The sequence below is a fragment of the Acipenser ruthenus genome, chromosome 7 (assembly GCF_902713425.1).
Source record: "Acipenser ruthenus chromosome 7, fAciRut3.2 maternal haplotype, whole genome shotgun sequence".
NCBI classification, from domain to species: domain Eukaryota; kingdom Metazoa; phylum Chordata; class Actinopteri; order Acipenseriformes; family Acipenseridae; genus Acipenser; species Acipenser ruthenus.
In genome coordinates, this window is record NC_081195.1 from 35,191,418 (window position 1) to 35,218,591 (window position 27,174).

The 27,174-nt window shown below is 41.8% G+C and overlaps 1 protein-coding gene across 3 annotated transcripts in view; it reads right to left on the reverse strand.

Annotated features, from left to right (window-relative positions):
* Window positions 1–2,303: 2,303 nt before the first annotated feature.
* Window positions 2,304–27,174, reverse strand: part of LOC117414667 (voltage-dependent calcium channel subunit alpha-2/delta-4) — a 190,873-nt gene continuing 166,002 nt past the window's right edge. For all 3 annotated transcript variants that reach the window (XM_059026831.1, XM_059026833.1, XM_059026832.1), the window contains 8 exons: window positions 27,084–27,154; window positions 26,556–26,631; window positions 25,613–25,665; window positions 24,756–24,811; window positions 22,424–22,444; window positions 20,451–20,568; window positions 3,932–5,112; window positions 2,304–3,008 (listed from right to left, as the gene is read on the reverse strand). In XM_059026831.1, coding sequence (XP_058882814.1) covers window positions 4,968–5,112; window positions 20,451–20,568; window positions 22,424–22,444; window positions 24,756–24,811; window positions 25,613–25,665; window positions 26,556–26,631; window positions 27,084–27,154 — 540 coding nt within the window. In that variant the 3' untranslated portion in view covers window positions 2,304–3,008; window positions 3,932–4,967. The remainder of the gene's footprint in view (window positions 3,009–3,931; window positions 5,113–20,450; window positions 20,569–22,423; window positions 22,445–24,755; window positions 24,812–25,612; window positions 25,666–26,555; window positions 26,632–27,083; window positions 27,155–27,174) is intronic.

A 27,174-nucleotide genomic window follows, 5' to 3' on the forward strand; every position in this document is an offset into this window, starting at 1 on the left:
TTATATTTGTAAGAGGACACCCACCTCCCTCCCACAAAATAATGATGCTTCTAAGCAACTTATTTTTTTATTAACATATATGTATTTTTTTCACATTTGGAAAAAGTTTAAACCCCAAAAATGAGGAAAGAAAAAGTAGTCCACAGTTGAGAGAATACATCTGAAAAACAATTCCATAGATATGCATATATTCGAAAAGGGAAACAATGCATTATACATAAAATAATTTAAACAAATATATTCATAAACTCACTTTCACCAGCTAGTTCGGTGGGCAGAGTTGGAGCTCCCATAGTTGCTGGCAGAGAAGGGTTTGATCTAAGGAGCATTAACATTAGAGTCTGTGTAGCTAACACTCGTTTCTCAGCAGTGTTTGCGATTTCCTTTAAAACCTGCAATGACTCCTTTTGAATTTGTAGCTCCTCTTTTTTTAATGCCAGCCTCTCTTCTATAATTTCTATTTGTTTCTTTACTAATTCAAGGTGTGCGTTGTCTGTATTAATTATTTTCGCACTGCAGTTAGATGCATTTAATGCAAACTGACATCTAGGAGGGTAGGAGGTGCAGAATTAACAGACTGAGAGGTACAGGTTGTTGGGAATCCGCTTCTTCCCCTGTAAGAAAGGGATGTTTATGCAATATATATTTCTTTATATACAGACACACACACTATACAGGAAAAACACTGAAAGACATCATCTCGTCCATCACAAGATTTGAAATAGAAACACCAGATACACTCATTGCATACTTTATGAATGCATATTAATAATTTTACCTGGATCGTCATTGATAGCCCCCCAGTGGAGGATTTCTGCTGGGGCTTGTGATATTAACGTGTCACATCCCCCCGAAACGCCTTCAGTAATAGACGTCCCCAGTAAGTTAATCACCCTCTCTTCATCAGAGGAGAGCGGGTATGTGGACTCTAAATGTACAAAAGCAACTAAAGATCACAGATTTAAAAAAAATGCATCACAGTATCTAAAACTGTTTAATGATTAACTGTTTTATATTACCAAAGCTTGTCGTTTGTTTTGGCTACATTTTCGTCATGTAAAATTAGAGGAAGCGCTGTGTAACTGCACAGTAATGACAGACTGATTCAATAAAAAAAAAAAAAAAAAAAATGCGGGCTGTGACAGATAAAGAAGTACATTGAAGAGACAGGCTTTGTATCAGAAAACTGGTGACAGAGTCGGAAATCGCGTGTGACGGATAAGTGCATTAATTTGTTAAATATATATGATGGGGATTGATTTTATTAATACAAGGGCGGTAAAACGCGACTGACGTGTATCTGGGTAACGGATATCCGAGTGCTGACTGTATATCAGCAGTGTGGAGTAGTGGTTAGGACTCTGGAATCTTAACTGGAGGGTGGTGGGTTCAATCCCAGGTGGGGGGACACTGCTGCTGTATCCTTGAGCAAGGTACTTTACCTAGATTGCTCCAGTAAAAACCCAACTGTATAAATGGGTAATTGTATGTAAAAATAATGTGATATCTTGTAATAATTGTAAGTCACCCTGGATAAGGGCATCTGCTAAAAAATGAATAATAATCTCCCTTATTTTTGCAACCCCGCATCTCAAACTTTGTCAGGATAATTAATACCTATATTTACGTAAAGTCATAAACGCACAGCCCCATATGTGCCAGACAGGCAGAATAAATTAAATTTAAAAACAGCAAACAGTCAAACTGACCGCCTGGGTAGTTCTACTGTTAAAAGCTGGTGGTGATTAGATCAACCACGGTTTAGATTTAAAAAATAGACCTACAGCCTGCAAAACAAACTCAAAAAGACATATTCCTTTTTTAAGTTAATATTTATTTACATGTATTTCAATAATTCCTAAAGAACCCTTTGGCCCTTTTTTCTTGCACAGTATATAAAAAATGGCTTGTTCATTATATATAGTAGCTATAATGATAAACGTTCATGATGCACCAGACACGTGACGTGAGCAAAGCTGGCTAACCCAGCCTCTTGGCTAATAGCCCGTGCAGGATTAAAAACCAGGACACATTGGACCTAGTTTTCTGTTTCACAATGTTATTATTCACATTTCTATATTTGTAGTAGGACTTGACAAGAGGGCTGATCAACTCTGAATGCTGAAATCCATACAGGAATGGCTATTTAGTTTAATGACTGCAATTCATTCTAAAGGAAACAAAGTCTAAAAGTCCACCAGTGGCTTGAATATTAAAAGTTTTTCATCTTGACATGCCAGTACACATTTGAGCAGAATATACTGATTCAACCCTCAAAATAGTAAATCCATTTGAGACAGTGATTCAAGAGCTTACTGTTTATTCCTTTAAACAGCAAAGTCTGGCATCCTTCCCATCGTTGAGATCTGCTGGAAGAACGCTTAACATGGAGCTCAAAAAAGTCACAAGGAATTGGAAAGCTGTCCACGATAAGCAACATCACATTGAGTTGGTATTTCTAGACAGGATGGGACCACACAGTGCAATGCAGGCCTATGGAATCATTTCATGTTCATGGCGAATGTTTCAAGTTTTCGTCTCTGGTTTGGAAGTCATTTTACCATCTTGAGACACCCAAGAGGTCTAATTGAAACTGAAAGACATGTCCAAAATCTTCCAGATTCATTCCGAAATGTCTTTTCTGTTATGGTTGATTTTTCAAACCTGCTGTTTTCAGCACATTCAGTTCTTTGCTTGTTGCATTTTTTTTTTTTTTAACAAAACAGAACATTAGGTTATTATCATAACCTTGGTTCCCTGAAATAGAAATGTAACCATTACCATATGGTCAACAGTTAAATTTTGCATGTGAAAGGAAACTAAATAACCAAAACAAACAAATTGTTGCATGCAGACTTCATTCAGAAGGTTCTCCAGGAAGAGTCACAGAAGAGACTGCGAAGCGTGTCCCATCACCGCAACACAGCTGCCGCGGAGCAGAGCGACAATATGAAGAGGGGCAAAGAGAGAGACATTTCTGAGGCTCCCCCACAGTCCTGAGCATTTTCCTGTAATGAAAAAATTAAAATGATCCATATCTATTAAACACTGCAGAGTGCTTAAGAATAGCTCTTATTTTCACTTTTTCCAAAATTTGACCAAATGTACCAATATTTCTGAACGTACTCAGGTATTTAAGAATTAAACATAAATGTTATGCAACAGATTATAAACATGATAGTATTTCTATACTTTACACAGTAAGGTAACCCTTTAGTTGTTTGCATGTCTACAATTCAAATAGGGTTATTATCTGTTCCATGAGATTTATGTTTATTTCTTAAAGGTTTGGTTTTACAATGTAGTAAACTATAGAGAATGTACTAACATTAACAGTTCAAGTAACAGCCAGGAACATGAATATCATAATGAATGAATTTAGTGGCTGATACTGAGTTTTGTTATTAGTGAATTGCAATACGTTTATTGCAGTAAATTGGACTGAATTGTGAACACTGTTAAACCAGACGAACACGTGATAAAAGTATGAAATCTATGTGCACCCCAGCTTTTATCCAGTCATTAACAAGCACATACTTCAGACTGATCAAACTCAAGATGGATGAACCCCAATGCAAATGATTCTCAGTTCATTACAAACTTCTGGTCCCAAGTCTTTGCATTGTAGAAGGCTCCCTTTGCTTGGGGATATGATATAAAGAAGTAAAATGTGAAGTAGAATGTTTTATTTCAACTTAAATATCTAATGAGTTAATTTGATCAATTTGATAGGGGTAGCCTAATCCTGGGATAAGTGGTGGTTGATGTGCAGGTTAATTCTCGAGTGCTGTAAAATGCTCTAAAACATCTTATCAGGGCAGGGTATGGGTTTATTAAATCACTGATTACAACACATATATTCTCTGGTCTCTGGTGTCCGTATGTCACAATGAGTGATGACTGCATTCAGTATCAGGAAGGCCTTACTTACCTCAGGATGGAAAGCGTGGCAGGAATCTGGACGCCTTCTGATCTTCTGGGAGCGCATCCTGTCACACTTCACTGAGGCGTTATGTGCAGCGGGGCTCAGGATACAAATGTTCAATCCACGCATGTAACCCTGGGTTCAAATTAAAGCATTTTTTCCCCTACCATTACTCAATAGTTTAGCTGTCAACTAAATATGTTAGTTGATTAATTTATAAATAAAATGGATCATCATCAACTGAGAATGTGTATAACATTTTATTTTATTTAGAGTGCCCAATTATTTCACCCCCAATTTAGAATGTCCAGTTATTCTTTCCCCTCACCACAGTAATTCCCCACACAGCTCAGGAGAACTGAAGGTTCAGTGGGCATCCTCCGATCCTACGACCGAGCCAGCTTCCTCTTTTACATCCAGGAACTCCAGAGCGGATGTCAGCGAGCTACCGGCCTCTGCAGGACAAAGGCCAGCCCTGCAGGTGTCCGCTGTGAGCTCACTGGGCGCCTGGCCAGGAGAAACAGTCTCTACTGGTTTTGCCCCCCTAACCCGTAGGAGTGCCAGAGCTAATACAACGCCCCCTCCAGAATCCCCAGAGAAGACTGACGACTTCACAGAGCCAGGACTCGAACCTGCGCTCCCCTGACTGTATGGCTCACCATGCACACTCGGGGACCCCAGAACGTGCATACCTTTAAATGTAATTTGAAGCCATTGAAAAAGAGTTCTAGTCAAAACATTTGTCATTTGAATTTTAGTTTATTTTAGTATTCCTTACCTTTAAATAGACTTAATTAGAACCAGCAGTCCATCTGCTATTCTATATAAAAACAATATTAGACTTCCGTGTAAAAAAAGTGAAATATCTTGGATTGCATGGCATTGTACAATTTGCTGTCAAAATGGCTACACTGTATCACTATTTATTACTATTTGAATAATATTATTTATCATTTAAAAGTATATCAATGTAATAGTTCAATTTAATACAAAAATATTGCGGCACTACAATAGGCCTGGCACAGAACATGTGTATCTGAGTTTAAATAATTTCCATATCAAATAAAAGGATATATTTGACTTCATGAGGTTCGAGTGTGATTGGGGGGTAGAGGCTGCAGTCACAGTCGGCCTGAGTCACCAGCAGCAGCAGGTTACTATTAGCGATCTGCTGAACCACGAACATCCTGGAAGGAGACACAGACAGCAAGTTACGATTGTAAGTCGCCCTGGATAAGGGCGTCTGCTAAGAAATAAATAATAATAATAATAATAATAATTAAAGCAGCAACACAAGAACACTTCTGGGCCACCTGTATGACCTCAAGAGAGTTCGCTACATGGAGTTCATTTACACACAACAAGGACAGAAACTCACTGAAACTAAATTATTTTAGCTAAAGGAGTGCCAGACAAGGTTTTATCCCTAGCAATGTTATTACGGGTCCCCTTGTCCGTTTGCTCCGTTCCTTACTTGTATTTTATACCTCAGTTTGGACTATGCAGAAATCTCAAAGACAACGCTATGGATAAAACGTTGCTGCTGCTTCCTGGAACCTAATCACGTCCTGTGCTATAGATCAAACTCATTCCAATGGTCCTGCGGCAACAACACAATGTGACCTACAGCACAGGAACCAGGATATAATATTTTTTGCATTGTATTTAAAATATTTTATATCCTGAATTAGTGTAAATAACAAATGAACAAACATAAAACAGGCAAAGACCCACAAGATTTTCAGTATGATATAAAGAAGATGCAAGAAATGCATTCTAAAGCATTAAAAAACTGGGGTACACAAGCGGAGCACAGCACCAACACTGGGGTACACAAGCGGAGCACAGAACCAACACTGGGGTACACAAGCGGAGCACAGCACCAACACTGGGGTACACAAGCAAAGCACAGCACCAACACTGGGGTACACAAGCAAAGCACAGCACCAACACTGGGGTACACAAGCGAAGCACAGCACCAACACTGGGGTACACAAGCGGAGCACAGAACCAACACTGGGGTACACAAGCGGAGCACAGCACCAACACTGGGGTACACAAGCAAAGCACAGCACCAACACTGGGGTACACAAGCGGAGCACAGCACTAACACTGGGGTACACAAGCGGAGCACAGCACCAACACTGGGGTACACAAGCAAAGCACAGCACCAACACTGGGGTACACAAGCGGAGCACAGCACCAACACTGGGGTACACAAGCAAAGCACAGGACCAACACTGGGGTACACAAGCTGACAACTTCTTGTCAAGCAATGATTCAAAGGCGATTTTAATCCTAGCATATTTGATAAGTACTTTGATTTCATGTCACTGTGTTTTTCTTTACTTGCAGGAGTTACGCACCTCAGTGCTTCATGGACGCTGCTGCACATATTAAAAATGATATAAAAACAACAAACACTGGCACCACCCCACCCCAAAATAATGAACGGTTAATTGAGTCATAGTTACGAGTGTGCCAGTATGACCAAAGTGCTTACTGAAGTGCTAGAACATACCTCTGGTGTCTGTCTCGGGTGAAACTCTACCAGACTGTACTGCCTTGGATAACACACACACGCCTGGTAAAGTGAAGAGTAATACTTAGTAGGATCAACCATACTTTAGACTGTGTTTATATACTATATTATCAATGTATCAATTAAGCATAAGCTGTATACTTTCTGAAGCCTTCTCAAAAAGCTCGACTAACATCAGCTTTTGCTGACAGCTGCAAGAAAAAATGAGTTGGGATTCGTCCACCACCATGCTTCTAAAATTCATAAAAAGAGTGCGTGTATAACTGCATGAGCAGTTTCAAATGGTTCAAAGGCTGAAAGGATGCGGTTGAGGATTAATCCCATTTGGTTGTTATCGCCCATTGGTCTTCCGGTCAAGCACACGTCAGTAGAGGCAAACCAGTGCATTCCCATTTTAATAGGTGACATGCCTCCTCAGTGCATAGGCTTTGATCTGCTCCCTATTAGCACTTTACAGTGCTACAGCTTTACAGTGTTTATAAAAGACTACCCCCTCCCCCCCAATTTGCATCTCATTATAAATAAATTAGCAAGGCGAAAGTCAAGATTTAGAACTTCCTTCTGGCAAAGATAAATGAGTGGTATAGTGAACAGAAAGAAGTAGGCCTAATAGGCAAATATAATAGGATGGAGCTCTGGGACCGGCCAAAAAGAAAAGGAAAACAAATTTCCACAAAGACGACATTTACCTGTTAGTGAAATAGAAAAAAAAACTAGAAATATTATTTAACACTTCGCAGGGCCAAAAAACATTAAGAAAAGAAACATGGAAAGAAATAACTAACAAATTCACTGGGACCAGTGGCGGTGCTAGGATTCACTGGGACCAGTGGCGGTGCTAGGATTCACTGGGACCAGTGGCGGTGCTAGGATTTATTGGGACCACTGCTCCCCCTCCTCTCTCCAAATATAACCCATGTCTGATACTAGCGGTTGTGATTTAGATCTAACCCTGTGTTGGGCACCTGTTCTGTCATCATGGCTAATGCTAAAAGATTTCAATCATCAATTTCCCTGAAAGAAAAGCTCTGCATTTCTGTGCAAAAACTGGATATTGCAACATTAAAACTGATTTATTTAATACAGTATATTTTTCTTAATACTGTACTGTATAGAAGAAGTTAATAGAAATGAATACATTAGATAATAATTTGTTATTTTTAACTTCCAAATTTGTCTAATACAATTGTGCCCCTTTTTCTACAAAATGTTGTTCTAAATTCATTGAATATGCATTATACATGTTTACTGCTTCTAAAAATAGACCACTTTTCCCCATATGCATCAAAAATAAAGACACTGTTGGACATAACAAACCTTTTCCTGGTCCGAATGTGGTACGTAACATCAGAGTTTGACTGCATTTACCTCTCGACTACAGAGCTTGCTCAGTTGAATGGTAAGACATTTGTACCACATGGTTTGTGGTTCACACTCAGCCCTTGACTTTCCATTGAATTCAATGGGCTGAGATGCCAATTCATTACAGCAGATATGGGCGGCTCCACTACATTGGCGTCTCCACTACATTCCCCTAACAGAATAACTTCCACTCCCCTTCCCACCACCTCGCCACGCTCTTCCAAATGGAAACTGTGAGCAGCAGACAGGTGTGCACAGCAGACAGGTCTGAGCAGCAGACAGGTGAGAGCAGCAGACAGGTGAGAGCAGCAGACAGGTCTGAGCAGCAGACAGGTGAGAGCAGCAGACAGGTCTGAGCAGCAGACAGGTGAGAGCAGCAGACAGATGAGAGCAGCAGACAGGTATGAGCAGCAGACAGGTGAGAGCAGCAGACAGGTGAGAGCAGCAGACAGGTGAGAACAGCAGACAGGTGTGAGCAGCAGACAGATCTGAGCAACGGACAGGTCTGAGCAGCAGACAGGTGAGAGCAGCAGACAGGTCTGAGCAGCAGACAGGTGAGAGCAGCAGACAGGTCTGAGCAGCAGACAGGTGAGAGCAGCAGACAGGTAAGAGCAGCAGACAGGTCTGAGTAGCAGACAGGTGAGAGCAGCAGACAGGTGAGAGCAGCAGACAGGTGCGAGCAACAGACAGGTGAGAGCAGCAGACAGGTGAGAGCAGCAGACAGGTCTGAGCAGCAGACAGGTGAGAGCAGCAGACAGGTCTGAGCAGCAGACAGGTGAGAGCAGCAGACAGGTGACAGCAGCAGACAGGTCTGAGCAGCAGACAGGTGTGAGCAGCAGACAGGTGAGAGCAGCAGACAGGTCTGAGTAGCAGACAGGTGAGAGCAGCAGACAGGTGTGAGCAGCAGACAGGTGTGAGCAGCAGACAGGTCTGAGTAGCAGACAGGTGAGAGCAGCAGACAGGTGTGAGCAGCAGACAGGTCTGAGTAGCAGACAGGTGAGAGCAGCAGACAGGTGAGAGCAGCAGACAGGTGAGAGCAACAGACAGGTGAGAGCAACAGACAGGTGAGAGCAGCAGACAGGTGAGAACAGCAGACAGGTCTGAGCAGCAGACAGGTGAGAGCAGCAGACAGGTCTGAGCAGCAGACAGGTGAGAGCAGCAGACAGGTGAGAGCAGCAGACAGGTGTGAGCAGCAGACAGGTGTGAGCAGCAGACAGGTGAGAGCAGCAGACAGGTCTGAGCAGCAGACAGGTGCGAGCAGCAGACAGGTGAGAGCAGCAGACAGGTCTGAGCAGCAGACAGGTGAGAGCAGCAGACAGGTCTGAGCAGCAGACAGGTGAGAGCAGCAGACAGGTGAGAGCAGCAGACAGGTCTGAGCAGCAGTTCCCAGAAGGTGTGAGGACCAACCCAGGTCTTAAGTATTGAGGAGTATGAGAAAACCTGTATCCAGACCCAGCTGCAGGACTCACTCAAATACTGCCATGCTGAAGTATACACCGACGTGACAACTACACACATGCTAGAATCCTTCGGGTCTCCAAGCTCCAGTAGACTGAATCATCACAAGGTTTTCTTTGCCATGTTTTTCCAACACGCTTGGGTAGAATGTCTACTTGGGTACTGGGGCAGCGATCATCTTAGTAAAGGAATGGATCTCAGAGAGCTTAGCAACTGAATCAGTGAGCAGCCACAAAAGAGCAGCCAGCCACCACTAGGGTGGGACACTGCACATTATTAACTGCTCCATATTCCAGTAGGAAATGGGTTGCACCCCTACATAGCAGCTTCAGTTATTTGTGTCTCAAATTATATATTAATATTAAGAAAAAAAAACTTGGGTTAAAAAAACTGTTCAGTAATCATTAATCTACCGGAGACCTCATTACCAGATGTCTTCATTGACATATAATGCAATAATACCCCTCCCCAAGAATGGTCAATTGTGGTATATTCGCTTAGATATGTAAAAATTAGGGCTGTCAAGCGATTAAAAAAAATAATCACAATTAATCTCTTGATTAACATTTTAATGTCCTTTGTGTTCATCACCTGCAACATTAAGGCACATTTTGACAGGATGTAAGGTGGCTCTTAGCCAAGGACGGTTTACTTGGCGCCATGACCAGGTGCTGCGATGTTTGGCCTTAGCATTGGAAGACAAGCGTAACATGACCAATAAGTTGCCACCTGTTCCATCAAAACATTACACACAAAAGACAACATTCCTCCGCCCAGGAGAGCAACCACCAAGAAAAGGTGTTAAAACCAATCCTCGCCCAGGACAACTGGAAGCTGCTAGAGACTGGAAAATGCTGGCAGATGTTGGTCAACGGCTTATTTTTCCACCTGAGATTGCCACCACTAACCTTCGACCAGATATTGTCTTGTGGTCTGGATCAGCACGCCTTGTTCACCTGGTAGAGTTAACAGTGCCATGGGAGGACGCTGTAGATGAGGCGTATGAGAGGAAGAAACTGCGGTATGCTCAACTAGCCACTGAAGCGGAACAGCGAGGATGGAGAGTTCGGGTTTACCCAGTGGAAGTGGGTTGTCGAGGATTTGTGGCACACTCTACAACCCGGTTTCTCAGAGACGTCGGATTCAGTGGCCAAGAGTTGCGTCGCACAGTGAAGAACTTATCTGAAGCAGCAGAGAGGAGCAGCAACTGGCTGTGGTTGAGACGGAAAAATTCTGGCTGGGGACAGGTAAGTAAGCTGGGCTGAGTTGAGTGGGGGACGGAGGGGGGTGATGCTGGGACGCCAGAATCACCGTCGAGCCCTCTTGAGGTGTCGTGGGCTAGTCGACGAAACACTGAGGATGGAAGGTGCCCACTTGAAAACCCCAGAGATGTACCCTACTCAGCTCAATCCAGACGGTTGTCATGCTGATGCGCTGGGGAGGCCGCACTTTGGTTGATCCCCGGAGCCAGCATCGCAGCCGTTGTATGTGCTGATGCGCCAGGGAGGCAAAATAAGCTGATCCCTGGAGCCAGCATTACACTTCAGCCATTAACACCAGACAGAAGGATATCTACATCATCATATGGAAGGAAATGTAAATGGATGGAGACGCATATGGATCACATTAGTTAACTGTAAAGCTACGTCTTAGTTGGTGCTTATCTTGGCGAGAGCCGAGTTCAAATCAGCATGAAGTTTTAACATCTACTCTCGTGTAATGGAAATCATAATCTCAGTTCATCATTGTTTTAATCGCATATTTAATTGATACAATTACTGCATCCATCTCATTCAAATGTGTTTTATTACTGATTATTATTATTATTATTATTATTATTATTATTATTATTATTATTATTATTATTATTAATAATAATAATTCTCACTTGTTTTCTTAACCTGCAATTCAGTCCTAACCCTCCAGATGTCAGTGTAGCCACTCCAGCTAAACTCATCAAAAGAATAATTAAGTACCCAACCCATAAAAGTTTGGCTAATTAGAAAACACCCGCTAATTACGAGGGACAATTATTGCCATTCTAGACGTTGATGCGTTTAAAGAAAAAGCTTACCTCAAGACTTGCTGTTTTAGAAAAATAGATGCACCAACAAACTCAAAAAGCATTTATTTGAGAGATCGCACACAGCAATGTCCACCTGGTGTGCTGCACACTGCAACTTATTTTGAAAGTCGTAACATTAGAATTCATCAAACGTATAATAAAGTTTCAGAATTAATAAATACATACTGAGTACTGGCATAAGAGTTGCACAGCACAGATGGCTGTGTGTTACTACCACCCTGATCAATGCAGAATAAAACCATGTTTTATTTAACCAGTTCACAAGTTTCTGAAGGCAGTGAGGATTTTAGACCTGTTTGGGGTTTGGATAAAGAACTCCTCCTGTTAGATTGTATTGTATTACTGTAAATCAGAAATGGAGGATTATCAACTATATGCAAAAGAAAACTGTAGTGGAATTTCTTTGACTGAATTTGGAGAAATGCAGAAGACCTATTTCCCAATTTAGCAAGAAAGGCTAAAATTTATTTGTCAGTTGCTACCAGTTCTGTGGATACTGAAAGAAGTGTTTCTTCATATGGACACATTTTCACAGAGCAACGTCAATCCATGAAAAAAGACCAGGTTAACCAACTGATGATGCTTAATTGCAAAATATATAATGCACAAGAACTGAGAATTGATTTTTGTTGTCTTTCACGCAAACATAAGTAACACTTATGGGTATCTTATGAACAACCTTTTTTTAAACATTATATTCAAAGAACAAAACAAAAACACTAAAAAACAAAACAAAGGAAAAAATAAATAAACACAGTTTGCATATGTTATAGAATCTATCAAATGCCCAGATTCCAATAAATGGTTATAATATCTATACTGTTCAGGAATCAGTGCCAGAAATGGGAAATCTATTCCAAAAAAACTATAGTGATACCAGTCGGCCGCAAACTGCCTCATAATTGAGGTTGCATCTTTGAAAATTTATTTTATGTTTTATTTTTTCCTCAAATTTAGGCTGTGTCTTAAATTCGAGGGCATCTTAAATTCAAAGGAACACGGTACTTTATTTTCCAAACATTGTACTTGTCATGTAAACAGAATACACCATGAACGTTCAGAGCCCTGTGGATATTTCCTTCATGAGGATGGCCATAACCAACCCACCCGACCCCTTTTGGTGCTCGTGGGCTATTCAGCTATCCTCACAGTACTCTAGGCAAGTTCATGGTGTATCCTCTATATATCCCTCAAACCCAATAACCTAATCTTAATAATTCGACATGAACCCGGCTCAGTGAATCGGGCCCGACAGTGTGTTTATCTCCTGGCGTTTCTCATGGCCCTGTCCTCAGATCCCCCTTTAGGACGATGGTGCTAACACAGCCATCTCTCTCCCCTGGAGGGCGTCTGCTCCAGGAAGCATTCCAGGCCATCGGGGATAAAAAGATGGCATGCAAGAAGGGCAAGGAATGTCCCTGTTTATACAAAAAGGGAACAAGGGAAGGGGTTGGAGGCTTATTTTAATCCCGGGAACTCCCAAGCAGACATGAAAGACTGAGAGGCTGGTATTTGGGCACACAGGCAGGGACCGGAGGAATGGTGTTTTTAATGCTGCTTTCTTCCGGAGGCGCTGGCTGGTTTATCCTGGCTGAGCGACAGGCTCTGTGAGCCTCCTTTCCTGTTTGTTATTGTTCAGCATATTTCCAAGGCCTGGGTGTTCAGGCTCGTTGGTGTTTTTCTGCTTTTTACTTTCAGGGGGTGAAAAGGGAATTACGAGGTTACCTATTAAGCTGGGACGTCCGTCACGCCTGCCAGTATCAACAGAGGGTCCTCCTTTTAAACACAGATGTTGTAACGGAAGACGGCGCGGGGGGGGGTCTTCTTAAAGGGACAGCGCATCTATATATGGAGGGTGGTGCTGCCAGACAAACAGTCTGAGATGAAGCTGTGCAAACGTGTGTGGGATGAACTGTGCAGAAACTGTCAGGTTGAGAGGCTCTCATATTGAACAGTGCTGAAACAGTCCAGCTGAGAGGCTCTCATATTGAACAGTGCTGAAACAGTCCGGCTGAGAGGCTCTCATATTGAACAGTGCTGAAACAGTCCGGCTGAGAGGCTCTCATATTGAACAGTGCTGAAACAGTCCAACTGAGAGGCTCTCATATTGAACAGTGCTGAAACAGTCCAGCTGAGAGGTTCTCATATTGAACAGTGCTGAAACAGTCCGGCTGATAGGCTCTCATATATAGAATGTAGCACTATGGCAGGTATGGACCATATGTTCCAGAATTCTGTATGCATGTAATACTTCCCTTTGTTGCAGTAAAACATTATTGCAAAATGTATAGTGTCCAAGCAAAAACAATTAAACCGCTGAAAGACCACTGGAGACTACTACGTATTTTGTGTTCGCTTAACCCCTGTTAAGACAATAGCAAAAAGTAAAAGGCTTGATCATGATCATGCACACAGAGTGCCTTAACCACTATGCAAAAGAGCCAGGCTTGTCACAGAACACACGGTACATGTATGCATTTCATCTATTATCTATATTTCTATAAATAACTTAAAACAACAACAATACAAATAATAATAACAATATAATCAGAAAAACCTGCTTACTCAATGTTGCAATTTGCAAACCAGTAATGTTACACAACTGGTATTATAAACCTGAACTAGGCAACATATACTCCTGAATTGAAGAAAAGTACTGTATGCCCCTGAAATACTCAATTGGAGTAAAATGACAATTTTCAGTATTGCTTTAAATGTACAATATGGCCATTTGTTTTAATAAAGGGAAATAGAACTACTAATGTTCAAAGCTACTATGAAGGATCTCAGAAGGTTAATTGACATTATTACATTATTTTTCTCTTTCCCTTATTAAGTTTAAGAGAAAACATGAAAAAAATGTAATTTAAGAGTAAAGCGAACATATGAAGCAGGTGTACATACAGAAAGTGTAATTATAGCATAATTTCTTCACTTTACTAAGTTAAATAAACCATTACAATTACAGCAGGGGCATGAAAACAGATTTCACAAACAATGGGGCAAGTTGCACTTTTGAAGAAAGACCTTGATAAAGCTGTCCCCAAATGAACTCAAACCCTGTGTTTGTAACCCCATGAGAGCCTGCCCCCTGCTGGGTGCTGTGTGTCTATCTATGCGTGTGTGTGCCTGCCCCCTGCTGGGTGCTGTCTGTGTATCTATTTGTGTGTGTGTGTGCCTGCTCCCTGCTGGGTGCTGTGTGTCTATCTGTGCGTGTGTGTGTGTCTGCTCCCTGTTGGGTGCTGTGTGTATATCTGTGCGTGTGTGTGTGTCTGCTCCCTGCTGGGTGCTGTGTGTATATCTGTGCGTGTGTGTGTGTCTGCTCCCTGCTGGGTGCTGTGTGTCTATCTGTGCGTGTGTGTGTGTCTGCTCCCTGCTGGGTGCTGTGTGTCTATCTGTGCGTGTGTGTGTGTCTGCTCCCTGCTGGGTGCTGTGTGTCTATCTGTGCGTGTGTGTGTGTCTGTTCCCTGCTGAGTGCTGTGTGTATATCTGTGTGTGTGTGTGTGTCTGTTCCCTGCTGGGTGCTGTGTGTATATCTGTGTGTGTGTGTGTCTGTTCCCTGCTGGGTGCTGTGTGTATATCTGTGTGTGTCTGTTCCCTGCTGGGTGCTGTGTGTATATCTGTGTGTGTGTGTGTCTGTTCCCTGCTGGGTGCTGTGTGTATATCTGTGTGTGTGTGTGTCTGTTCCCTGCTGGGTGCTGTGTGTATATCTGTGTGTGTGTGTGTGTCTGTTCCCTGCTGGGTGCTGTGTGTATATCTGTGTGTGTGTGTGTCTGTTCCCTGCTGGGTGCTGTGTGTATATCTGTGTGTGTCTGTTCCCTGCTGGGTGCTGTGTGTATATCTGTGTGTGTGTGTGTCTGTTCCCTGCTGGGTGCTGTGTGTATATCTGTGTGTGTGTGTGTCTGTTCCCTGCTGGGTGCTGTGTGTATATCTGTGCGTGTGTGTGTGTCTGCTCCCTGCTGGGTGCTGTGTGTATATCTGTGTGTGTGTGTGTGTCTGTTCCCTGCTGGGTGCTGTGTGTATATCTGTGTGTGTGTGTGTCTGTTCCCTGCTGGGTGCTGTGTGTATATCTGTGTGTGTGTGTGTCTGTTCCCTGCTGGGTGCTGTGTGTATATCTGTGTGTGTGTGTGTCTGTTCCCTGCTGGGTGCTGTGTGTATATCTGTGTGTGTGTGTCTGTTCCCTGCTGGGTGCTGTGTGTATATCTGTGTGTGTGTGTGTCTGTTCCCTGCTGGGTGCTGTGTGTATATCTGTGTGTGTGTGTGTCTGTTCCCTGCTGGGTGCTGTGTGTATATCTGTGCGTGTGTGTGTGTCTGCTCCCTGCTGGGTGCTGTGTGTATATCTGTGTGTGTGTGTGTCTGTTCCCTGCTGGGTGCTGTGTGTATATCTGTGTGTGTGTGTCTGTTCCCTGCTGGGTGCTGTGTGTATATCTGTGTGTGTGTGTGTCTGTTCCCTGCTGGGTGCTGTGTGTATATCTGTGTGTGTGTGTCTGTTCCCTGCTGGGTGCTGTGTGTATATCTGTGTGTGTGTGTGTCTGTTCCCTGCTGGGTGCTGTGTGTATATCTGTGTGTGTGTGTCTGTTCCCTGCTGGGTGCTGTGTGTATATCTGTGTGTGTGTGTGTCTGTTCCCTGCTGGGTGCTGTGTGTATATCTGTGTGTGTGTGTGTCTGTTCCCTGCTGGGTGCTGTGTGTATATCTGTGTGTGTGTGTGTCTGCTCCCTGCTGGGTGCTGTGTGTATATCTGTGTGTGTGTGTGTCTGTTCCCTGCTGGGTGCTGTGTGTATATCTGTGCGTGTGTGTCTGTTCCCTGCTGGGTGCTGTGTGTATATCTGTGTGTGTGTGTGTCTGCTCCCTGCTGGGTGCTGTGTGTATATCTGTGTGTGTGTGTGTCTGTTCCCTGCTGGGTGCTGTGTGTATATCTGTGTGTGTGTGTGTGTCTGTTCCCTGCTGGGTGCTGTGTGTATATCTGTGCATGTGTGAGGCCTGATGGAGCGAGACAGCCCTGCCAAACAAATTCCACACCAAACAAAAACACCAGCAGCTTCCAGAACAGATACTGTCCAGAGCTCTTTCTTTGCAGCTTATGAGATCCTTGGTTTGTCTTCGACACAAGCTTTACCTTTACAGTGTGAGCTGTATAAAAGATGTTTATATGAAACAAAAATAAACTCTCTACACAAATACAGCAGGGGTTTTGGGAAGCTGTATGGGATCAGCCTTGTTTTTCTTAAGAATTCAAGAGGCCACCCTGGTATTGTACTATTAGATGCCACACAAACATACAGCGTGTCTAAAAAGCTGTGCCTTCTTCTATCGAGAGTAGAGGTCCTGCATCTCAGAATAAATATGGTGGATGAACCCTCATTGTTACTTTCACAGCTCTTTGTTAATGTTGTTAAACTTTAAAACATCCAGCTTTTCCGAGTATTACTTTTTTCTACACTTTTAATGGCCTATGTAATATCCTATTTTGTGTGTTTTGTGCAATTCTCTATATGGGCCATATTTTCAAAGTATTTACTCCAGTCTTTAATTAACTCCTATATTTTTAAAAGGAACTGAAGGAACATAGAAAGCAAGGCCGAGACTGCATATGCACCAAGTTCAAGTTGATTCGACCTGTGCTGACCCAAAAAGAAGCAGCACTTTTGATTGTGTTTTTATTTCTTCCAGAATCGATAACTCTTTGTTTTCAGGCCTTCCTGGCGCCACTGTGCATAGATGTTCAAACTCTGCAGAACGATCAGTTTGTGCGTCGTTACCTTGTTTGCCAGTAAAGAAGAGAATTGATGTTACTGTAAAATCTTGCTTCTTTCTGTCTGATCTAGCAGTGTCATGCTTCCCAGCTTGTTCACTGTCATCTCCTAATGCTGGTTTGCAGAGGAGCATTTTGTCATTATGCTCCAAGATTGTGGAAATCACTCCCCAAATCAATCAGTCAGTCAGATACTCTTGGCCGAAAACCTTTTCTTACCTGTTTTTTTTCCTCCTCTCTGAGCAGCCCTTTGGGTGCCATATAAAACTGTATTGTATTGTACGGTATTGTATTGTAAGGGTTCACAAATGTTAGTTGCCTATTCTGATCTCCTTACAATCACCCCCTTTTGTTGTATAATGGAACATACTGTTAGCACGGGCACAAGCTGACGTCAATGTTACATTCTGAAAAATGCACTGATCCCCCAGTGTGGGGGACATCGCTCTGTCAGGGTCATCTGGGAGAAAACATTTCTGTATGTGCTGCAGCTCCCCTGAAGCCATCCTGCATCCTGCAGCCCCCAGCGGTCCCCCATTGTCTTGTCTTGTATTGTATTTTATTGCCTTGTGTATGGGAAGGTATATTGAAACAACCAGTGGCATATTTCAAACAATCTTTGGTGCTGCTTTAAAAAGTGACCTGTTTGGAACACAAAGCAACTGCATTGAATTGCATTGGAATAAATGATTATTTCTCATCATTCAATTAAGGAACTGATAAGAGTTGTTGAATACACCTTATTAACCCTGCAATTGTTACACTGTATTTTGATGGTTAACCTTGTAAAGGATGACTGGAAAAAGGAGATGACATATTCATGGGCACCCCTGTATAACAGACTTGTATAATTTAAACTGATGAGCAGCTGCACTGAGGTTCAGACAGGTCTTTTGTCTCAGGCACTAGTCATTTCAATGGAGAGCAGTTCTGCTTTATTTTTAGGGAAACACTGACCTCTAGTGGTAGTCAACTTATTACATTACACAACAGGATTGTGAGACAAGACTTTTTTTCACATAACTCAGACCCCGTTCACACTACTGGGCCCCATATTTAGGTCTGCAACCCTGTTCACATTTGTGTTTTTAAGGCGCCTTTGCGTGTTCACATATGTGACTGAAAAGCAGGCCTAAAATGTGGCAAACTGCTTTATTTTTTTTTTAATGGAACTATAGCCTGCACTCAGAATGGAAGAGCTACCAGGATATACAGTAATCCTTTTGTAGCACAGTAGCAAATTTATGGTATATATTAAAAAAAAATCGAATTTTAGAATCCTATCCCCACCAGGTTAACTAAGAAAAACTAGAACTACTAAAAAAAAAAAAAAAAAAAAAAAAAATATAGAACTACTAAAAAAAAAAAAAAAATTTGTATCAACACAAATTCCGTCCCTGGGCCATCTCAAATCACCAGTGTGAACGGGGTCTTAGCTTTATTAAAATCCGGTTTTGCAGAGACTACTGAAGTTTTGTTTAATGATTGCAAAGGTTATATAAAAAACCACAGTTCATAAAAGAACATGCAAGCGTACTTTTTACCATGCTTTTGTTATTCTTTACTACACTTTGTTATGCTTTTACCACCATGTACCACAGTAAGCTTTTATGGGGAGGGCCCTGCATTTCAAAAAACGGACAAAGACAAAAGAAGAGGCTTAATAATTTTCATATGGCTGCAATCCCATCAAGCTATGTTCTCCTGGTTTATATTGTCACTAGAACCCCTCAGTGGAAATGACCTCCTGTGACAGAGAGCGAATGAATCCTAGTCAACAATCTCCCTCCCGACCTGTGAGGGCGCTGTATAAGAGGAACAGAGTGCCCCAGACTGGATGGTTCAGCAGTTCATTCCAGGGTCAGTCGGAAGCTGGAAATCCAGGAAGGGGGCGGAGTCACAATATCAGAAGTCATCGCCCTAGTATGGTAAGCGATGTGTCAGTCATGGATTGGAGGAGATGTGATTGAACTAGCTATCGGAGGGGGCGTGACTAAGGGTATTTTAGGGGATGTGACAATGCAATCTGTTCCTTTGTTATGGTTTTAGGAAAGGACCAGGAAGGAGTAAAAATGAAACCGTGAGTGTTTTTATTTGTTTTGTTAACCACTGTTCCAGCCAGCATTAAACCTGGATTCCAAATACTGCACTAGTCACCAATAATTGTGTATTCACCACCAGCACTGAAGCACCGCGAGAAAGGACACAGAGCCATGCTTGTATTATTGTATTATTATTTCAGGACTAAAATCCTGTTTTGCTTAGCTGTGCAATTACACATTGCTGTGTAGTTGCCAGCATTATTATTTGATGGTGCCAAACCGTGACAATTAAAAGAACTGTTTGGACCGTGAACACTGTGTTATTGTCTCTACACCTGCACACTACTAACAGCTTTGCCACACCTCCTTATTACTCTGTGTACAGGTGGGGGGTCATTGTACCCTCAGGTTAGCTGAGTCTCAGATGAGCAATGCTTTCGTGGGGTGTCCACAGGCTTACTGCAGGGCTGAACTCTGCTTTGCTTTTAAAAACGTTTTCTTCTGTTTTTTTTATTCTGTGCAGCACTATGGGATGGATGATTATACTGATGAAAGGGACTATATAAAACCAAATTGTACTGCATTGTATTTGTAATGGGCAGTGCTGTGTGATACACTGCCGATACAGATCCAGCCCCCTGTCGGTGAGATGAGACGACTTTAAAAGCTCTATAACCATGAATAAAGACAAGCCTGGCTCTTTTGCACTGTGGTTAAGATGCTCGCTTGTGGTGTGCAGGGTCATCGGTTTGGGCCCAGCCTCTGCCCTGTTACATATTGTCAGTTAGAAGTTATCATTAACAACAGCAATGGACTTAAACAGCACTGCAACAATGCAACTGTCAGCAGGTAAGACCACACAGGTTGAAGGTGTGACTGACTTGATTAGTTTTAAGGATGTAAGAAAAAATAATAATAATTAAAAAAAAAAAAAAAAAAAAAAACACGATGGAAGACAGAACTGGAAACTAAATAGCATGAATGACACACACTTTTTTGTTGTAGTACCACAATATTACCAGAAGATGGCGATGCTGCTATTCTGTTCGACACACACAAAAAAAATGATCTCAGAATATTTTGGCCAACCAATGGCCAGGACACCATGAAGGGATTCTAGTCTATAAAACAATTCCATACATTGTTTGAGAACCACTGCACGAAGCTGCTCTGTTTTATTAAAGGGTGCTCCCCTACCCAGTGGAAATGAAAATACAAATCTCGGAAAGCTGCTAGACTGCATGCTATGGTGCAGCTGTGCCACTAGGGGAGGCACTCTTACTTTTGGCAGGTCCCGCACTCGATCAGGCTGTTGGTCTCTTTGACGGAAGGCTCGTACACGAAGGCTGGATACTCAGTGTCACACGGCTGCAGCATGTCCTGTTTCTTCTGCTTGTGAGCTGGGAGAGGAGTGAAGGAGGTGACACAGTTAGTCGCTTTCCAGACAGTGGGGTCCTCTTAGAATGGACTGGTTAATTTCTGAAATGTTCTTGTTTTAAGAGATACTGATTCTGATTCTCAGGTATCAGTATTGTTTAGATCAGGGTCTTTCAACCGGGGGTACTTCTAAGGGTCAGGACGCAGGACGACTCGGAAATGTACAAATAAAAAATGAAGTAAAAGAAAACGATGTTTTAACGGTATTATATATTCTCTAAAACATCGTGCATTTTTATGCAATCTTTGTTTAACAGCTCGAAGTGAACCGCAGATGAAAACAAATACATTTTCCACCTGTACACACGTGCGATTTCGATTGCGTGGCTTATGTAGGAGAGGAGGCGTCTGCCGATTGTGCCTGTGTGAGCGCTCTGTGCTGCTCGTGTTTTTTGCTGTTTTCAGCTTGTCGTATCAGTGAAGCACAGTGTTTCTGATTTTTTTAGAAGTATAAATGCTCCGCTAAACATAAATAGTAATCACAATGCTCATACTTTGACGGTTTTTGTTTTTATTACTGCGGCTGCATTTTAGTAACAGCAGTAGCGGCTGGTGGATTATGTTGTCGGTGTTTGAAATGGAAGCATTTTTTTACTTGCATAACAAAAACTAAGGAAGAAAACACAAGAGTCTACAGAAGGTGTAACGCGACAGAAAGTTATACAGAGACCCTTTGGATAATTATGATGGCTTTATTAAGCAGGTATTATAGTTTTATCTTGAGGTAAAGTGTTTGATGTTGTAAACATTTTAAACGGCACACACAATTTTGCTGAGGTGGGAAGTAAATGGTGACGTGATAAACATTTACGTGCAGACTATTTATATTGTATAATGTCTTTGCCGAATACAAAGTGAATACGAGAGATTCCTAAATACTGTCTTTTAATTCTGTGCATCTAAAGACATGTAATTAAGTTAAGAATTAAGCCTGCTGTTTGGTATTCTGTCTTAAACCCGCAGTTAGCCCCAGACTAAAATTATATATTAAATAAACGGGAAACAATGTGTTAATCAGATGATTCTGTCATTCATTGCAACTGTAGTACCATTCAGTGAGTGAAAATGGTAAAGGGTACTTTAGCTGAAACCTCCTGACAGAAGGGGTACAGTTTCAAAAAAAGGTTGAAAACCCCTGATCTGGATGTTAGAATTGCAGAACACGGTCTACCTCAGCAGGGGAGAAATTCTGTTTCTGCTAGCTGCTATTGGACAGCATTACTGCCAGTATAATAACTGCATGTTGATTGGCTGAGCTTTCATTCTGATCGGATTTAATTTTATGTTAGTGCTCATTGGTTGATCAACTAGAGAGGACTTTAGTAGTGCGACGTGAAAACAGCGGCACGGAGTAATATTATTTTCTTCACTAGTGCAGAGGAACTACCTGAATATTCATTTGAAGGCAAAAATCCACGTCAGTGTCTGCCATAAATGACATAGTTGATAAATATTAGAATAATTATCATAAAGTGTTCTGCCTTGTACCGGTTTACCCCCTTGTTAGAATTTGCGCTACAGTTTCTAAAGGCATGTGATGTGTGGGACAGTCGGGATTAACATAAATAGCAGGATCAACAAAGTAAAGTAATATGTGCAATATCAAGATTTTAAATACTTAAGAAAAACTATGAAAACTAGACCCTAATTGTTCCTATTATTGTGACCAAGCCTATAGCTTTAAACACACAATTAAACAGTGGGACTCACAGCCTGTAAATATGATGTTGTGGTTCAACACCTTGGTTCTGTGAATCCCTGTCTTTTTGACCACATTAATATGCCAATGTCCCAGGATGCTGAAGGTCATATACTTACATGCATGGAAGACAGACTTGGCTGTATGGGGTCAGCCACAGAGTGATTGATGGTTGGTGAGTCACATGACCAAGGCACATGTATCACATGATGGTTGGAATGAAGATGGCAATGGTGGGGATTCGTCACGAGCAATGGAGGGAGAAAGAAATGTGAAGAAAGGGTAAGATTACAGTTATAGATCGAGTTTCTCCTTGAGTGCAGAACCTTTTGGTGTAAAGTTTACAGCTTGCACAGGTCTGCATGAAGACGTGGTGTAAAGTTTACAGCTTGTACAGGTCTCCAGGAAGACAGGGTGTAAAGTTTACAGCTGCACAGGTCTCCAAGAAGACAGTGTAAAGTTTACAGCTTGTACAGGTCTGCAGGAAGACTAGCTGTAAAGTTTACAGCTTGTACAAGTCTCCAGGAAGTTGTGGTGTAAAGTTTAAAAGTTTACAGCTTGTATAGGTCTCCAGGAAGACATGTTGTAAAGTTTACAGCTTGTGCAGATCTCCAGGAAGACTTGCAGATTCCTGAGGAATACCAGGTTCCTTAATAAGCACGCAGTGCCAGACACAGACACAGCTGTCACTTGAACTTTCCTTTATTAACTGTTAGATCCCAAATTTCTCCTTTTTCCTCTTCAGGCGCTAAGCATGGTACTAGAATTGCTTTCACAGGGTTGACAACTGCGTGAAAATACATTGAATTAAATTGTTACATAAAGTGAATCTACACAAGAGGAAAAATACATGAGTTAAGATAAGAATGTCTTTTAATACCTGTACCAAGTTGCTCAGATTATGACGGTCAAGCTCACTAAAGTGGTTTGGAACCGTCACTATGGCAACTGAAGCCACAAGAATGTAAGGTGAACTTCATTGCCAATATCCAAGAAAGGAAACAGTATGATGAAGCATCGGTCTTGATCTTTAAATGCCTATTCAAGCCTATAGAAACACAATGTGCTTGCCTGCACATATCTCTTTGAAAACCCAGTCCCCTGCCTGTGTCCCTTGCTGACAGAGTTGGGGGGTGGGGGTGAGGAGATCCTTCACTGAGGGGACGATGAGGGTAACAGAATGATGTGTTCTGACTGGTTACCAGGGGAGGCTGACATTATGGAATGTATGTTTATGGCTGACAGGGCGATGAGCTATGTGTCATTCCCAGTCATGTCACACATCATGAAATGTTATGCCTTCTTTGAAATAATGTCAGACAGCAAATTTAGTTTCCTGAAGGCGCCTCGCAAGACCAAGAAGCTCGTTTGAGTACACTGCCTGGTGTTTGTTTACTGTATGAGGTTGTGTTTTTAGCCTCATATCTTTAGCTTGTAGTTCTCATTCCTGGATTTATGGAATCCTGAGACAGCTATGCAGTCATGAGACTCAAGGGAGACACAGCCATTGGTGGAAGCTCCAAAGGCTGTTGGGAGATGTAGTTCTGTGGAACTCTCAAAGCATTAAGGCGCATTCACACCAGACGCCATGCGGCAAAAGCAATTGTTTTCAATGAAGGCGGTCACGCGCAGCGGCAGATAGAAGCGGTACTCAAGCAGCACCGCGGAGCGGCGTGCAGGAGATAAAATATTTTCAACTTTCGCCGTGCCGTGACGTAAACTACCAGCAGCCAATCAGGGGAAAGTAGGTGGCTCCTTTGCGAGGAAGAAATAAAAAAATAAAATAAAACGGAGGAAAAGCTTGTGGTTCTGATTTCAGATTTTCCAGAGTTGTATAATACAACATTAGGTAGGTTTGAAATCTGCCTTCTTCAAACCGGAGCTCCTGTATCAGCCGATGATATTCGCCGTACCTTTTTCTTTTCTTGAGGATGTCATGGACCCACAGCGATCTTACATTTTTTTTCTTTCTCCGGTAGAGCAGGGTGATCGCAATTTGTCTTTTTTTGTTTGCTGTTCATTGTTCCAGGTATTGTGTTTTCAGATGCACAGTACCACTGATTGTTGCCGCTATTACAGTTCTCCTCTAAAAGTCTGATATGATGGGATGGCAGTAGTTGCATTTTTTAATCATGTGTATAATGCTCAATAATAGCTTAAGGAGGCAGCATGCGCGTCGTGTCTGGTGTGAACGCCCCTTTAGTTGCAAACAAGCAATCGCTGCGTCTCTTATTGGTATCCCCATGACTCTCCCATGATTCCACAACCTGTGCGGTACCCTTCCTAAGTTGTGATGTCTGTCTTTTGAAAATAAATGGTCACCTGCATCTAAAAATATTTTTAATGTGACTAGCTATTGGCTTAATAACATCTGTATGTTTGCAAGGTCTGGATTTTGATCATGGTGATCATGGTGTTGACACTGATATGAAAGAAGGACCGTTTCCTCACCGTCCACGATGCTGTCTGAATGCCAAAACCCACAGAAATTAAACTCCATCAGAAACCTAAAACAGAATAGTAAAACATGATCATTAAGGGTGTGCTGATACTGAGATTCGGACTCGGAATTGCCTTTAAGAAGTATCTATCGGCATTATTATTATTATTATTATTATTATTATTATTTATTTCTTAGCAGACGCCCTTATCCAGGGCGACTTACAATTGTTACAAGATATCACATTATACATTATTTCACATTATACAGATATCACATTATTTTTTTTTTTTTACATACAATTACCCATTTATACAGTTGGGTTTTTACTGGAGCAATCTAGGTAAAGTACCTTGCTCAAGGGTACAACAGCAGTGTCCCCCACTGGGGATTGAACTCACAACCCTCCGGTCAAGAGTCCAGAGCCCTAACCACTACTCCACACTGCTGCCCATCCATTCGTTAATGTGTTGAGTTCAAAACAAGAAAAGCTGTCCTTCCCTCACCTTTACAATGCAGTACCAATCAATGGCAATTAACTTCTGCATTGAGTGTTTTAAAAGCCAATTGGAAGCAAGTTTGAGATAATAAACAATTTGCTGAGGCATACTACTGCTATTTCTTGTGAAATTTGAAAACCAGGGTACGCTTTGATACACTAAAATGTACCCTGGGTACATTTTGATAGTAACTGGGTCGACAAAAGCCCAGTCTGCCACTATAAGGTTAAAGCTTTGTAAAATGACCACAATACCTTTTCTAAATGAAAAGGAGATGATATGAGTTGAAACCAAGCACTGCTTTTAAAGCATAGTGACTATAACGTAGGATCCTAACCCCACATGCCACCCTGCATTTTCACACTTACAGGAATACATTGCTGAGGAACCACTTGACAGCCACCAGCAGACCATAGAAAGGCTGTTGAGAGGGAAGAAAACAAGAGCTGTGAGTGAGACGCTGGCTTTCAGTCAGGTAGTTTTTAAATACTCTGCGGAGCTCCCTACACAAAGAGCTGAAGTGGGATTTGTAAACTTGCTGGAAGTATTGACTGATGCCAAGTATAACAAACGTTTCAGCAATGCAACTGTAAAATGTGACACATTACCTGACACAAATACTGTAAGTAGCCACAACGGCCTATTTTATTGATCTGTACTGTGGTGGATGGACTTGTATTTTACTAGTATGCCAGATTTTTAAGTGGATGACAAGGTAAAGAATTAAAGTATTTTAAGGTTTTTTTTGTTCGTTTTTTTTCATTTTTTTTCATTTTTTTTTTTTTTACAACATTCATTTATATAATTAACAAAAACAAAATGTTTTCTGTAGAAAGTAGTGGAAAAAAATGTGTGTGGTCTAACCCTGTATCTGACCTCAGAGATAGATGGAAGTGGGGAAATAGACCTAATCAACAGATTCATCAACATCCCTTAACAAAGTATTCCTTAAAACTGTCCTTAACGTTTTGTAAACTGGCTTGTATATTTCAAGCTGTATGATGAATAATTGAAATGCTAACCATAATTAATAAACCATTCAAAGGCTACCCGTGGTTATTCATATTTTTGGAGGAGAGCAATGACAACAGCTTGACACCATTTCCAAACAATATATAATATATTTTGCAATTTGCACCAATTCTATCACCAAATCATGAGTTCCTTCTTTTAAATGGGGCACTTGTGTCCTCTAACAGTACTGACTGCATCTGAAGTGTAACAAAGAAGCCAAGCAGAGTATCTGGGGCAGACAGTACCAGTTCAGGAGTGGATTAGGGTTGTACTGGGGAGATAGAAGAGAAGACGTACGCTGAGCAGGGGTCTGGCTCCGCTGTGGTGGTGGTAGCCTATCTTACACATCGCCTGGTAATCGTATAGCGTCACTCTGCGGCGGCAGGGAACAGAGACAAAAGGGTTCATGCAAAGTCAAGAGCAGAATCCTGGTCATCTCTTTCCATGTGTAAATATCAATAATCATTCATAATTAATACATTGTTGCAGGAGGGAGCGTGATCTGGATACACTGCGATCCTTAAAAGATTTTTTTTTTCTCCTGGCAAACGCTCACGAGTAAATGTTGCAAAATGTATCGCCCAGTTTATAACCCATGACTTGATTACAGTTTGAAAGAATCTGCAATAGAGTATGTTTAAAAATATAACGCTGCGATATGGACAACACAGGACACAGAGAAGGTAACTTAATGCGTTTCTTGTAAAGTTGTCAGGGTGTTGAGGGTTAACTGTATATTACAGAGAATGCTATTACCTATTCTGAAACCATATAAATCTTGTTTTGATTCTGTATGCTATCCTATTTCCCAAATGAGAATCTTACTGTTTGAACATTCCTGTATTGAGGAGCTGCTGCATCACTGAGCCATCCACCTCCCCAAGGAACTTAGCTGCCTGGAGAGAAAGAACAAAAA